General features: G+C 43.2%; 1 protein-coding gene across 1 annotated transcript in view; it reads left to right on the forward strand.

Annotated features, from left to right (window-relative positions):
* LOC127570255 (zinc finger protein 385D-like) overlaps positions 1–14,142 on the forward strand; it is a 471,540-nt gene that overhangs the window by 218,518 nt on the left and 238,880 nt on the right. Inside the window, 1 exon segment of the mRNA XM_052015599.1 lies at positions 10,853–10,995. Coding sequence (XP_051871559.1) covers positions 10,853–10,995 — 143 coding nt within the window.

The following is a 14,142-nucleotide window of genomic DNA, read 5'->3' on the forward strand; positions in this document are numbered from 1 at the left end:
CTGCATTAGTACAGGTGGTTGGCATTGACATGATGGGCTGATGGGCCTGTTTATGTGCTGTGAGACTCTATGACTCCATGGCGGATGTTTGAACTACTCCTGCTCATGTTTCTTTTGCTGTAAAAAAAAACATGACTAATATTTCAACACTCATAATGTGGATGAACTTGCACAGGGAACTTCATTATAATAGTAATTTTGAATTGTCTGCTAAAAATTAAGATTAGAAGAAATGCATATTTAGCATTTCCGATTGTGCAGTCACAACATTTCCATTGGTAAAGCAGTTTGTATATTCATGAGTGTGGGTTTGGGCAGGGGCTGTTGTGAGAGCACAGTGTTTTAATTGTTATTTTTGCAGATATGTGTCACGTTTAATATCAGTCCATGGTCAGTGATTGCTCCTTTAGTGCTGTTAGCCCTTGGTTATGGCAGATAAACCAGAGTAGACAAAAGTAAAGATGTAATTGTATCTAATTCCTCACAAGGGGTAGAGAATTGTACCTTTCAATAAAGGCCTCAAATGAGACCCTGGTGAATACATTAGATGCATTGCAAGCAAGTTGCAAACTGCCCAGAAATGAATCAGTGGACTATTACCAATTTTTAACATGCAATCAGGAGCAGGGAGACTTCTTTGGTGCTTTCTTAAAGGAGCTAAGATTGTTGGCAGAAAATTGCAGTTTTACCGTTTTGAGGTAGTCTTGTTTGATGTTGCTTGTGCTACCAGAGAGTTTGTTGGGACAGAAAGATCCAGAAGTTTGAAGGAAAGTAACTGTAAAGAAGTTATCTGGCTCTGTAAGCTGTTCAGTGAATAAAGTATCTTTATTGATGGTCCAAATCATTGACTATTTATTGTATCTTAGTGAACATAGAAGAAAGATACTGAGGCCTAGTGTTAGAGCTGCCAGTTGAAGAAATTATAACATTTAGATACCGAATCTGAATTGGAATACCGAATGCCAAGTGTGTTCTGCCCCAATTGAGATAACTCATGGACATGCACTGAAGGACAGTGAGCTGTGTGATTTAATAGAGCTAGTACACATTAGAACTTTTAATAAATACCAAAGCCATTGGATTTCTTGGCCCAATGAAAGGAGAGAGTGGTAGGAATTGTTTACGCTGTATTCTGAGCTGGCTGTGGCAGAGCAGAGACAAAGACATTATTGTAGCTCATTGGTCAGAAGGGGAGAGAATTGTATCATATCATAGAGCTGTCAAATCAGACCTTGGAGAATGCATAAGGTACATTACCAGCATGTTGGGACCCACCTAGAAATGGAACAATTGACTGTTAATATTCATGACACACCATGTAGAAGGGGAAGTCCTTTGATACGTCCTTAGTAGAGCAATGGTTGTTAGCAGATGATTGCAGTTTTGCAGATTTGGACTTGCCTGTCAGAAATTAGATTCCTTATGGAACCCAAGAGTAGAGCTTGAGGGAATGTCTACGACATGTGAAATAGTTACCTCCAGAAAAGTGTTGAACTAATTCAAAGCTAAACTGGAGATGTTGGATGGGCACAGAGCAAGTAGCTGTGGGGAAGCATGGGACAAAGCTCAAAGGAGGGAAAGTACAGCCAGGGATGCAGAGCTGTTGCAAGTATTATGGGAACAACACGAGTGGCTGAAAAAAATGCCCAGTATATGGGAAAGAGTAAGAACAACGTGGACTGGAAAATCATTTCTCGTAGAATGGTAGTTGAAGAGTGTATCAGTAGTATAAGATAAGATTTCTTTATTAGTCACATGTACGTCGAGACACACAGTGAAATGCATCTTTTGCGTAGAGTGTTCTGGGGGCAGCCCGCAAGTGTCACCATGCGTCTGGTGTCAACATAGCGTGCCCACAACTTCCTAACCCGTACGTCTTTGGAATGTGGGAGGAAACTGGAGCACCCGGAGGAAACCCACGCAGACATGGGGAGAACGTACAAACTCCTTACAGACAGCGGCGGGAATTGAACCCGGGTTGCTGGCACTGTAATAGCGTTACGCTAACCGCTACACTACCGTGCCTGCCCCACATAACGTGCCTGCCCCTACACTACTGTACTGTGTCTATGTGGTGAATGAGAGGAGCTGTGTAAGGGCAGGGGCAGGCTTGGTTTCAGAGTACAAGCTGAAAACAACGTAGCTGCTTCCAACAATGTCATTTCTGTGAATGGAACAGCCTGGTGATGTATCTGTGCCAAGCTCTGCTGCAAGGCCAACCCATGACCTTTCAACTTGATTCTGGAGCAACATGTTATGTCATCCCGAAGCAAGCCACCAATCACGCAGCATTGCAGCTAAACCAACATATTGTGTGTGATCGATATACGACAAAGGGAGGAGTCTCTGGGGGCAGTGAATCCAGAGAAGCAAGAGAGATATAACCATTTCTTTGTAATGACCCAGGGAGATGTCACACCTTTGTTTCAAGGACCAGTTAGCATAACGCTATTACAGTGCCAGCGACCCGGGTTCAATTCCGGCCACTGTATGTAAGGAGTTTGTACGTTCTCCCCATGACTGTGTGGGTTTTCTCCGGGTGCTCCGGTTTCCTCCCACATTCCAAAGACGTACGGGTTAGGAAGTTGTGGGCGTGCTATGTTGGCGCCGGAAGCGTGGTGACACTTGCAGGCTGCCCCCAGAACACTCTACGCAAAAGTTGCATTTCACTGTGTGTTTCGATGTACATGTGACTAATAAAGATATCTTATCTACAGCACAGTGGATGGGAATGGGCAGGATCTGAAAGATTCATCAGTGTGTTGGAGAGTGTTTTTAAGGACTCGGAGGTTTGGGAAGTCAGGATCATTGCAGGGATCAGGACCTTGTGGTGTCAGAGGGTCAGGACAATGGGTCCTGGTGGGGCAAGTCCGGCCGAGAGGTGAATGGCATGGGGGAGGCAAGGGGTAGAAATGCAAGGTCATTACCTTGTGATGTAAGGTCATCACATAATTTAAACGTAATCTGAATTAAGTCTTAACCTGATCCAGCACAGGGCTGTGAGGACGAAGATGTCGTGGGAGTGTCCAATGAGGCTCCTGGGGCAACTTGTTCTAATGTTCCTGGCCATGCCAAAGGAAGAATTCATGTGATGTATGTCTGATGCATCAGACGGGCAAACAGGACAAATGCCCCAGGAAGCACTCAGCTAAATTCCCAAAATGACATGAAACAACATGGAAATGGTCGCCCTCGCATTTCAGATAGCCGCAAGTAAATCTTTAGCCGCACAGTGGTATGTGCAGGGACAGAGTCAGCGTCAGATTCAAAGCACTCGTTGAGGACAGTGTTGTTCTACCGTGTCACATGACCTCACTTCTAAGCCGTCGTCTTCCCATTACAAAACTCGACTTGGACATAAGTTCATGTCAGAGAATTAACATTAAAATCCAAACCAATGCCCGTTAATAAATCACTGAATCAAACTGGTCAGGTAGATTGTGCATAAAAAACATTTCATTTCTGGTCCTTTCTCAGTCAAACCTCTCCCATGAGTGTGATGCATTGAGCTGATGCGCTGGTTCCTAGCATAATAGTTGTTCAGATGGTTGTGAAAAGAATGTTTTTTTTCATATGACAGCTTTGACAGCATGAGATTAAGTTCACCCAATTTTGCACAACATGGTACAGCCCAGTATGGTTTGCCTTTTATTGCATTCGTGAGGAACATCTGCTTAAGCTGTTCACAACTGAGCTGTGCAGTCTATTTACTTGTGAAGTGAAAGCAAGATGATAAGGGTGACTGGGCAGATAGCTTTCTATTTATCTACAGGATGGTGTGACTGACTCGACAGTGAATGTAAGATCTGCAACAAGCAAACTGCTTTGAGTAGAGCTGGTGGAGCTGTGGTAAAGAATGTTCTGAATTTCTGGGATGCAGCTGTGCTGGTATTTTCTAGCTTTCTATATGTCAATGAGGCATGGGCACTGTGATTTGTTACAGAGCACAATTATTCTGGCAGATATCCTAGTAACCGTGGGAATGTGCCAGCATCTGATTTGAAATGTCTTTTCTTAAACTCTGTGATAATTGCAACTAATTGGTTCAATTATATCACATGAATGAACCATCATAGGATCGTTTGTGTTAGAATGGTAAAATTCTGAAGATGGTCAGCTTTTACACAGAAATTATAGACTGAATATTAATTCTGAAAAATGAATGGATTGGGGTCATACCAGACATTAAATTGCAAAACATCTCTCACAGGAACCAAACCCACTTTGATCCTGACTCCATCCTGTGCGATCCATATGAAAGGCACCTCTTTATGCCTCTCTCTTCTATAGTAAAGGGAACTGATGCTCAAACCACTCACTGAGTGAAATTCAGCTGTTGTATGAAAGGCCTGTCTTGTCCTCATCACATTTCAAACATACGTAATCCTGTGAAGACATAAAAATACCATAATTTTCAGCTTCAAAAAAATATACATTGTCAAAATTCCTGTTTCAGATACACAGAGATATTGATCTTGGCTGATCTTAGGCAGATCTCTGCGATAGGCTGTCGTGCCTATGCAGGGTGCTCCAATCCCATTCTGTCAAATTTGAACTCAAAGCTAAAGCACACTGAAGTCTTCAAGTATTACCATAAAACATAACAGTTTATGCAGAATATATAGTTCTAAAACTGTGGGAGAATAAAGCAGAAGTAATAACATAAAAGCAACCATGTGCCATGCAGTGCATGGTGCACGTTATGGCCACTCACTTCAGCTTATATGAACTTATTGGACTTAATTTGGGCTACACTGGACTGAGGACATTTGTGCCTGACATGGGTGCAAATGTGCCACATGTAGCCATGAAGCACACTGTACAGAGTGATACATTACATTTGTACTGGTGATTCACGAAAACCTGCAGAGAACCCGGTTACCAGACTGCTTCACAATGTATTGTACAATCAGTTCTGGGGTGGCAGTGGCACAAAGCCAAAGTTAGTGACAAAGCAGGTTTTGTTGCAGTATTAAAATGGTATTGGTATTGGTTTATTATTGTCACTTGTACCGAGGTACAGTGAAAAGCTTGTCTTGCATACTGATCGTACAGATCAATTCATTACACAGTGAATTATTATCATATGAAATGAATTATAATTGCATGCAAATAGCCAGACTTGGATGTATTTTAAATTCTTGCTGAGGGAGGGTTGCAAAGAAACTGTTCTGTGCTGATGTAATATCAACATTTAAAGGGATTCTGATTTGTAATTCCAATGACCAGATGTGAAATTCTAGTTAAGATTTCTAATTCAGGTTATCAATTCACTCCTCCTAAGGTAATTTTGAAGGATACGCCATTGTGTCCTTGAATAGAAGAGTGGGCTTTAGTGTCCATATTGTCACCTAATGTTTCTTTGTTCTAAGTTAAACCAACATTCTGCATTAAGGTGTAATGTACGCAATTATCACTTTTAATATGTCTTTCAAAAAACAAAAGTAATGGTAGTCCTGTTGGAAGAACTGGAAGAGCAGGAGGAAAGGGACACAAGAGGGATCGTCCTTACCAAAGATCCATTCCCTGAGATGCAAAGACAACTGACTTTGAAAGGCTCGGCTCACCATGTGGCAGTGCTGCCCCTGAGAATTCAGGTCCGAGCCACACCAGCACTGCCGGGGGTTGTCATTATAACCCCAGCTTTGAACTCTTGTGTCACTGGCTCACTGCAAGTCACGAAGGGCATCAATAGCATCATAAGTAACCAGAAAGCGGCCAACAGAGGGAGAGTGAAATAAAAGCAGACCTGCTGGAGTTGCTCAATGGGTCAGGCAGTAAATATGAAGATAGAAACAGAACTAAACGTTCAGGTCAATGATCTTTCATTAGAACCGGACTGAGAAAACAAGGGTGCTTTAAGAAGGGTGGAGAGGACAAAGAGAGCGGCTGTTTTACCATGGAGACCAAGAGATTACGGATGATACAAATGTTGTTTGTGCCATCTGAGAGAGGATGGTGAAGGCTCGTTAATCATGGCTGATCAGAAGAGGGGTAAATTTCTCAACACTGCTGCCCCACAAGGCTGCGTCCTCAGCCCTCTACTCTACTCCCTACACACTCACGACTGTGTGGCCAGATTCTGCTCTAACTCCATCTACAAGTTTGCAGATGATACCACCGTTGTAAGCCATATCTCAAACAGCGATGAGTCGGAGTACAGGAAGGGGATAGAGAGCTTAGTGGAATGGTGTCATGACGACAACCTTGCCCTCAATGTCAACAAAACTAAAGAGCTGGTCATTGACTTCAAGAAAGGGGGTGGCGCACATGCACCTGTCTACATCAATGGTGCTGAGGTCGAGAGGGTTGAGAGCTTCAAGTTCCTGGGTGTGAACATCACCAACAGCCTGTCCTGGTCAAATCATGTCGAAACCATGGCCAAGAAAGCTCACCAGCACCTCTACTTCCTCAGGAGGCTAAAGAAATTTGGTTTGTCCCCTTTGACTCTCACCAACTTTTACCAATGCACCATAGAAAGCATCCTATCTGGATGCGTCATGGCTTGGCATGGCAACTGCTCTGCCCAGGACCGCAAGAAACTGCAGAGAGTTGTGGACACAACCCAGAGCATTACGGACACCAGCCTCCCCTCCTTAGATTTTGTCTTTACCTCTCACTGTCTTGGCGAAGCAGCCAGCATAATCAAAGACCCCACCCACCCGGGACATTCTCTCTTCTCTCCTCTTCCATCGGGTAGAAGATACAGGAGCCTGAGGGCACGTACCACCAGACTTAAGTAGAGCTTCTACCCCACTGTGATAAGACTATTGGACAGTTCCCTTATACAATGAGATGGACTCTGACCTCACGATCTACCTCGTTGTGACCTTGCACCTTATTGCACTGCACTTTCTCTGTAGCTGTGACACTTTACTCTGTACTGTTATTGTTTTTACCTGTACTACATCAATGCACTCTGTACTGACTCAGTGTAACTGCACTGTGTAATGAATTGACCTGTACGATCGGTTTGTAAGACAAGTTTTTCACTGTACCTCGGTACAAGTGACAATAATAAACCAATCCCAACACCGATTTAGAGAGATGAGCGAGGACAGAGTATAGAAAGGCAAACACGCTGAAACTATGATTCCGCATAAGGCAGAACCTGAAATAAAAGAGTTGGAGGAAATAATCAGTAGGTCAGGTAGCATCTGTGGAGTGAGAAAACCTGGAGTTAATATTGCAGTTCTGTCATAAAGAGCAAAGGCTGGTTATCTGACATTGTTGGCTGTCGTGAGTCAAGGGGCTGCAGCGTCAGCAGATGGAAGATGAGGTGTGTTCCTCAAGCTTATGTTGGGCTTCACTTGTACAGTGTGAGACTAAAGCCTGGGAAGTTTTACTGGGAGTGGAATGGAGAGATAAGGGTCAGCTTTGCAGACATAACTGAGAAGTCCTGAATGCAATCAACCATCAGAGTGGTGTTCCTTATTGGAGAAGGCTGAGCCAGAAAATTGGCTTTTATCAGAGAGCTGGTATTGCACTGTAATGATACAAAGGATGGATTGAAAAGAGCAGTCACAGAAATTTTTGAGATAGCTTTAATAGAAGATCAGAAGTTACGTTTGTTAGGGGACTCGAAGGTAGTTGCTGTTTGGTATATATTCGCTGACAGGAGCACAGAAAGGGGGACTGCACTATTGACACAAGTAATTCTCACTAACTCCCCTCACAAAAATGCCCAGAGGGACAAAGCAATTGCAAAGCTGGCAGTTCTGTTGACTTGGATCAAAAATAACTCCTTGGAAAACTGTTGCACTGAGTCCCTTAGCCACAAAAGATTTATTCGATTTGCTCTGTCAAAAATTTGTCGGGCCCTCGTTGACCTTCACTCATCTGGGAAATGATCCTGGAAGTGAAAGAAACCTTTCTGTGAAGGGAGAAGCATTAAAATGTGCTCCCGTCTGTTTCTCTGTCGACAAAAGTGTCCAATTTTTATTAATGCCAAAATAAAATATCCATTTCCAGAACTTCCCTTGCAGGTAGGAATCAGAAGGTGACTCATGTGACCTGCTTGTTCACACCAAGCTGCATATCCAAGGAGACACAAGAGACTGCAGATTCTGGAATCGGGAGCAAAAAACAAACTACTGGAGAAACTCAGTAGGTCGAGCAGCATCTGTGTGGTTAGTAAGTGAGAGTGGACTGAGGAGTGTTGAAGGATGACGGGTAGAAGGAACCAGGAGGGGGAGGGGACAGAGGCAGGTAGGCAATAAGCGGGGACACAAAGTTCTGGAATCTGACAAGTAGGAAGGTGATAATGGTAACCATTAAGGGAGAGGTGAAGGGCGGATGGAACTAGATGGGGGAAGGGATACAGTGGGTGGAGTCAACCCCCATTCCCATTCCCACACCCACCTGTCCATCCTTGGCCTTCACTGTCGCCAGGGTGAAGCCCGACACAAACTACAAGAGCAACCCCTCATATTTTGACTGCAGTCCAATGGAATGAACATCAGGTATTGGTATTGGTTTATTATTGTCACTTATACCGAGGTACAGTGGAAAACTTGTCTTGCAAACCGATCGTACGGGTCAATTCATTACACAGTGCGGTTACATTGGGTTAGTATAGAGTGCATTGATGTAGTACAGGTAAAAACAATAACATAGAACAATTACAGCACAATTCAGGCCCTTCGACCCAGAAAGCTGTGCCAAACATGTCCCTACCCTAGAAATTACTAGGCTTACCCTTAGCCCTCTATTTTACTCAGCTCCATGTACCGATCTAACAGTCTCTTGAAAGACCCTATCGTATCAGCCTCCACCACCGTTGCCGGCAGCCCATTCCATGCACTCACCACTCTCTGAGTAAAAAACTTACCCCTGACATCTCCTCTATATCTACTCCCCAGCACCTTAAACCTATGTCCTCTTGTGGCCACCAATTCAGCCCTGGGGAAAAGCCTCTGACTATCTACCCTATCAATACCTCTCACCATCTTATACACCTCAATCAGGTCCCCCCTCATCCTCCGTCTCTCCAAGGAGAAAAGGCTGAGTTCCCTCAACCTGCTTTCATAAGACTTGCTCCGCATTCCAGGCAGCATCTTTGTAAATCTCCTCTGCACCCTCTCTATGGCTTCCACATCTTTCCTGTAGTGAGGCGACCAGAACTGAGCACAATACTCCAAGTGGGGTCTGACCAGGGACCTATATAGCTGTAACAATACCTCACGGCTCCTAAATTCAATTCAGAGTACAGAGTTCAGTACAGAGTAATGTGTCACAGCTGCAGAGAAAGTGCAGTGCAATTTTAGATAAACCTTACCTCCTGTATTCCCTTCTCTCGATCCTTCCCATTGGATCTGGATGAACATTTCTAATTTTGCAGACATGAAACTGTTCCACTATTATTTCCACAGGGAAGTGCATGACTCAGAAGGCTAGAACACCACCCTTTGACCTCTGGAATCTTGGTTTAAATCCAGCTCAGACTGATGGAGCAAAGCCTGTTCTAAATGCCAGCTGGAAGGATTCTCAGTTAGTGAGATTGAGTATTCTCATTGTCTCATTGCAATCGTTCATAGATCTGAGTACACAACACCAAACTGACCATAATTTAGCATTAATGGGCATTCAATTGGCATTTTTGCACGGACACATTACAAGAATATCTGACGTGGGAAATGGAAATGTGACACTATTGCAGCTGGGGTGCTGATGTTGAGGCAGGCTTCTGAGATGAAGAACCTCAGCTTTACTTCACGGCCAGAGTGACCTCAGAGTGGTTGATGCTAACACTGTGCTCAAAATGGAATAGGTGGTGCTTTGGTAACATTAATATCTAACCTTTCGTTGAGTAGGAAATGTAATTATTTTCCATCCCGCTATCCCACAAAAATGTACATTCCGTTGATACCTAATGAGCTGTGTGTCTGAGCATGCAGCAAGCATGTTTTGACAAATGCATACTCTAACTTAAACAAGTACAGTGTTGTGATGCAAAATACAATAATCCTGTCACAAGAGCAGATACACTATTGATACTAATCGGAATCACCAAGAAGAGAAAGAACAGCAAGTGTAGTCAGCTGGCCAAATTGTTGCCTTACATCTGAGCTATGTGTTGTGGTTAAAAAAAAACATCACATTTCAATTTTAGTATCTCTTGGAAAGCGACCAACAGTATTTTACAGTCCAGTGGTACATCCCAGGAATGAATATTGTTAACTTAGATAGTGATTTTTCTTTAAAATTATTCCTTTGACTCAATCACCTTTGAATTAATATTAAAACATGAGTACTTTGGGAAACAATCTAAACGACCATTTTATTGGGTCTGTTCCTATTTTATATTCCTGGCAGCTGACAGAGAGCAGTACTGTGCCTTGTGGCAAGATGCAAACAAATTTATGGGTTTGCAGCGTTTTGTAAACACTCTGCTGCTCATTAGTATGTATTGTGATTTCTTAGCTCATTTGCATACTTTTCCCACAGAATGTAAAACCTCATTTCAGTGGGATCAACAGAGACTTGGAATCGCTCCTACTTCTAAGTCTGAACTCACCCCAGGGTAGTGAGCAACCTGGGTAGCTTTATCAACAGAGATCAGCTTGCCTGTCAGTTTACCCCAAATGAGTTATGCTCCTCTGAGCACACCCATCCAAAATATTTTATTTTCTTCTGGTCCATGGATTAAGCAGCAATGGATGTCTGTCTGTGTGATTATTCATTCTCTGGCGCACTTGATAACTGCAGTGAGATCGCCGTGGTGCACTTTTTGAAACAGTTTCTTAAATCTCTTTCCCAGTTTTGGCTGCTGTCTTCGTTTTGACACAGAGCACAAAAATAACGCATCACAAAGCACCAAAAGTAAATGTTGACTTATTTCTCTTCCCCACAGGCAGCACATGCCAAAGCAGTCCGCTTCCTGCCTTAATGCGGCCGCCAGTTCCAGCCATGCAGCCGTCCTTGGATGTTAAACCATTTCTTCCATTCCCGCTGGACACCGCCGCTGCCGTCAGCCTTTTCCCCAATTTTAATGCGGTGAGTTCTTTGTCTGTATTTATTATTGGTCAGAGCTAACTTCAAGGGGCCTGCGGTTGAGAGGTGTGAACATATGCCAGTACCTGCTTGGTGTGTAAGAAGAAGAAAGGTGGCACGATTGCAAGATGAGTCTTTTAGAAAGTGACTGTTGTAAAGAAGTTTATGTTCTCCATGTTTTTAATTGGTTATAATGCCATGTCTTATTTTGCTTATGTGTCAACTGCATTTGGTGCAGCTGATGTTGTTGCTGAATCTGCTATCAGTCATTTTTAGGCTTCATTACAGCATAAATAATCTTCCACTTCCTACAGGGAACGTAAAATTTTTTGCTGTATAGTTTTTTGACTTTTACTGAAACACTTTCTCGGAAGAGTAAATTGCATTGGAATCTCTGTCTGGGTACCTTTTGTACAAGCAACAATGGTATTTGTGCTTTGACCTACTGAGTGCAAGATATCTCTTCACAGCTTGTAAAATATCCTCGTGTTTTCTGACATGTTACAGCTGTGAGACCAACTTTTTGCAGCACTTAATCCCAAATATTTCAGGTCAGGATTAAAGCCAGAAACAGCATTCTCAGCACATCTACAAAATATTCAGCAGTGGTGATAATAGATCCACTCCTGCATAAGATACTCCATCAACTTGTGCATTAAACCTAATATCCTAAAATTCATGGTAGAAGCAATGTATAGGACATCTGTTCTCACAGCTACAAATGAACATATTGAACAACTACTTCTGGTGAGGACACATGGGGAGCTAAACAGGGAAATCAAAAGTTTGTTGGTGAGGGTTCCTTACCCTGAAACTTCATTATAACAGAACCTCTTTAAGCAACTTAGCAATAAGACACAAGGAAGGGAGTGAGTCTGCAGTGCTTATACAATATGTCATTTAAAGGTGGAAATAAAGGTCAGGATGTGCCCAATACTATGCCAGTAAAGTTTTGAAATGATGAATGTAATTATTGTCAAACAACCTGGCTGACACTAAACTACAGTAGCTGTGGAGACTTTAATTTGTTGTTGCAGATGTTAAAAATAAAATTCTTAGTTTCTTAAAACCTTTTTCTTTTTGTATTTTTTCTGATTCATACCATCATTCCTTCATTGCACTTTTGATTACTCTTTTATTTGGTTCTGAATTAAACTATCCAGATTTATTTTTCTTGCTTCAGACATTGTGCTGCCCATTAATGATCCTTTAATCTCAAAGAAAGGAGGAACTTAGATTTATAAAAGCACTTTAAGTACATCCAAAGCGCATTGCTGCCAATTAAAACATAATTGAAGTGCAGTCACTGCTGTACTGTAAGAAATCTAAAGCCAATTTACCCTCAGCAGACGTCCATAAAGAACAATGGGTCAATGATCAGATGATTAGATAGATCACTGTTGGTCAGGATAACAGAGAGAATATCTATGCACCTCTCAAAAACAGTGACACGGGGCCAGGTAAAAGGACAGACAATGCCTCCATTAAATTTTTCATTCATAAAACAGCACCGCCAGGTTCCCACTAGAACGTCAGCCTGGAACTTCGAACCTTCTGCCTTAGGAGAGGCAAAGAAGTTGAAAATCTGATAGACCAAGAAGATAAACATCTGCCTACCCTGTTCACACAAGTCTAGATACCCTGGAGAAAGCACTGTATCTGAAGAGCTTTCTCATCACAGCAAGTTCCTGGGCAAAGCCCCATTCAAAATCAATGTGCAAGGGTGTGTACAGTGAGCAGTTGTCACAAAATCTGAGCCATCATGGGTTGTGTTTGTTGCATTGCTCATCACACTCCATCCAAAGGTGTTTCATCCTTGACTTAGCGTGCACGTAAACTACAGCTACAAAGCAAAAAGATTTCTCATTCACATCAGTGCTAAAGTTGTAGTGCAAATCTGGATTAGAGCTGACCTAAAGCAGCAAAACATCTCTGTGTCAGACACCTTTGGATGAGGCAGTCTCAGAACTACTCATTTTGAGATCTCACACTGTGCAGTACCAGTGCACTGTCAAACCAAGTTTAAAAGGCTCCCTGTGGAGTTTAAAAGGCTCCCTTCCAAGCACATTTTGAACCTGTCTGAAATTAATTGAATTGTTTAGAAATTGCTAGCTCTGCAGCGTGTGGTCCTGAAAGAATTTGATCATTACAGGAGCAAATACAGAGACTGTAAGGGTTCTTGGCAATAATTAACCTTTTTTCCAAAAATATGCTTTATTCATAAAATTTCAAATGACGTGATACAGGACATTCATCCGTTGTTATTCACTGTACCAGGCATAAAATTACATTTCACTCCTAGCTTCCACTCCATCTTTAAATTCACTTGGTCTATTTCCGACACCTCTCTATCCTTTCTCGATCTCTCTTTCTCCATCTCAAGAGACAGAGTATCCACTGACATTTACTACAAACCCGTTGACTCCCACAGCTACCTAGACCACACCTCCCCTTACCCTGTCACTTGTGGGGATACCATCCCTTTTTCTGAGTTCCTCTGAATCCGCTGCATCTGTTCTTGAGAGCAGGCCTTCTGCTCTGAGATGTCCTCCTTTTTCAGAAAATGGGGTTTACCCCACCTCCACTGTTATTGATGGAGCCCTCAACTCCATCTCCTCTATTTCCTGCACTTATCGCATCCACCCCCCCAGACAGAACAGGGATAGAGTTCCCCTGGTCCTCACCAATCGCCTCACCAGCCTACGCACCTAGCACATCATTCTTTGCAACTTCCGTTAGCTACAATGTGATCCCACCACCAGCCACATCTTCCCTTCCCCATCCTTTTCTGCTTTCCACAGGGATCAATCTCTCCACTCATCTGTCCCCACCCATTCCCCTCCCTCCCCAGGCACCTTCCCCTGTACCCGAAGGAGGTGTAACACCTGTCCCTAAACCTCCTCCCTCACCACCATCCACGACCTTCCAGGTGAGGCAGATAGTCACACACAAATCCTTATTTATTGCACCCAGTGCTCCCCACATGGCCTCCTCTAATTCAGTGAGACCAGGAGCAAACCAGGTGACTCTGCACCTGTGTTCCATCTGCTGTGGTCATCTGGAGCTCCTGGTTGCCAGCCATTTTAATTTCCCTCTCTATTCCCACACCAACCTGTCTGTCCTCAGCCTCCTCCACTGCCAGTGTGAGGC

The sequence above is a fragment of the Pristis pectinata genome, chromosome 5 (genome assembly GCF_009764475.1).
Source record: "Pristis pectinata isolate sPriPec2 chromosome 5, sPriPec2.1.pri, whole genome shotgun sequence".
NCBI classification, from domain to species: Eukaryota; Metazoa; Chordata; class Chondrichthyes; order Rhinopristiformes; family Pristidae; genus Pristis; species Pristis pectinata.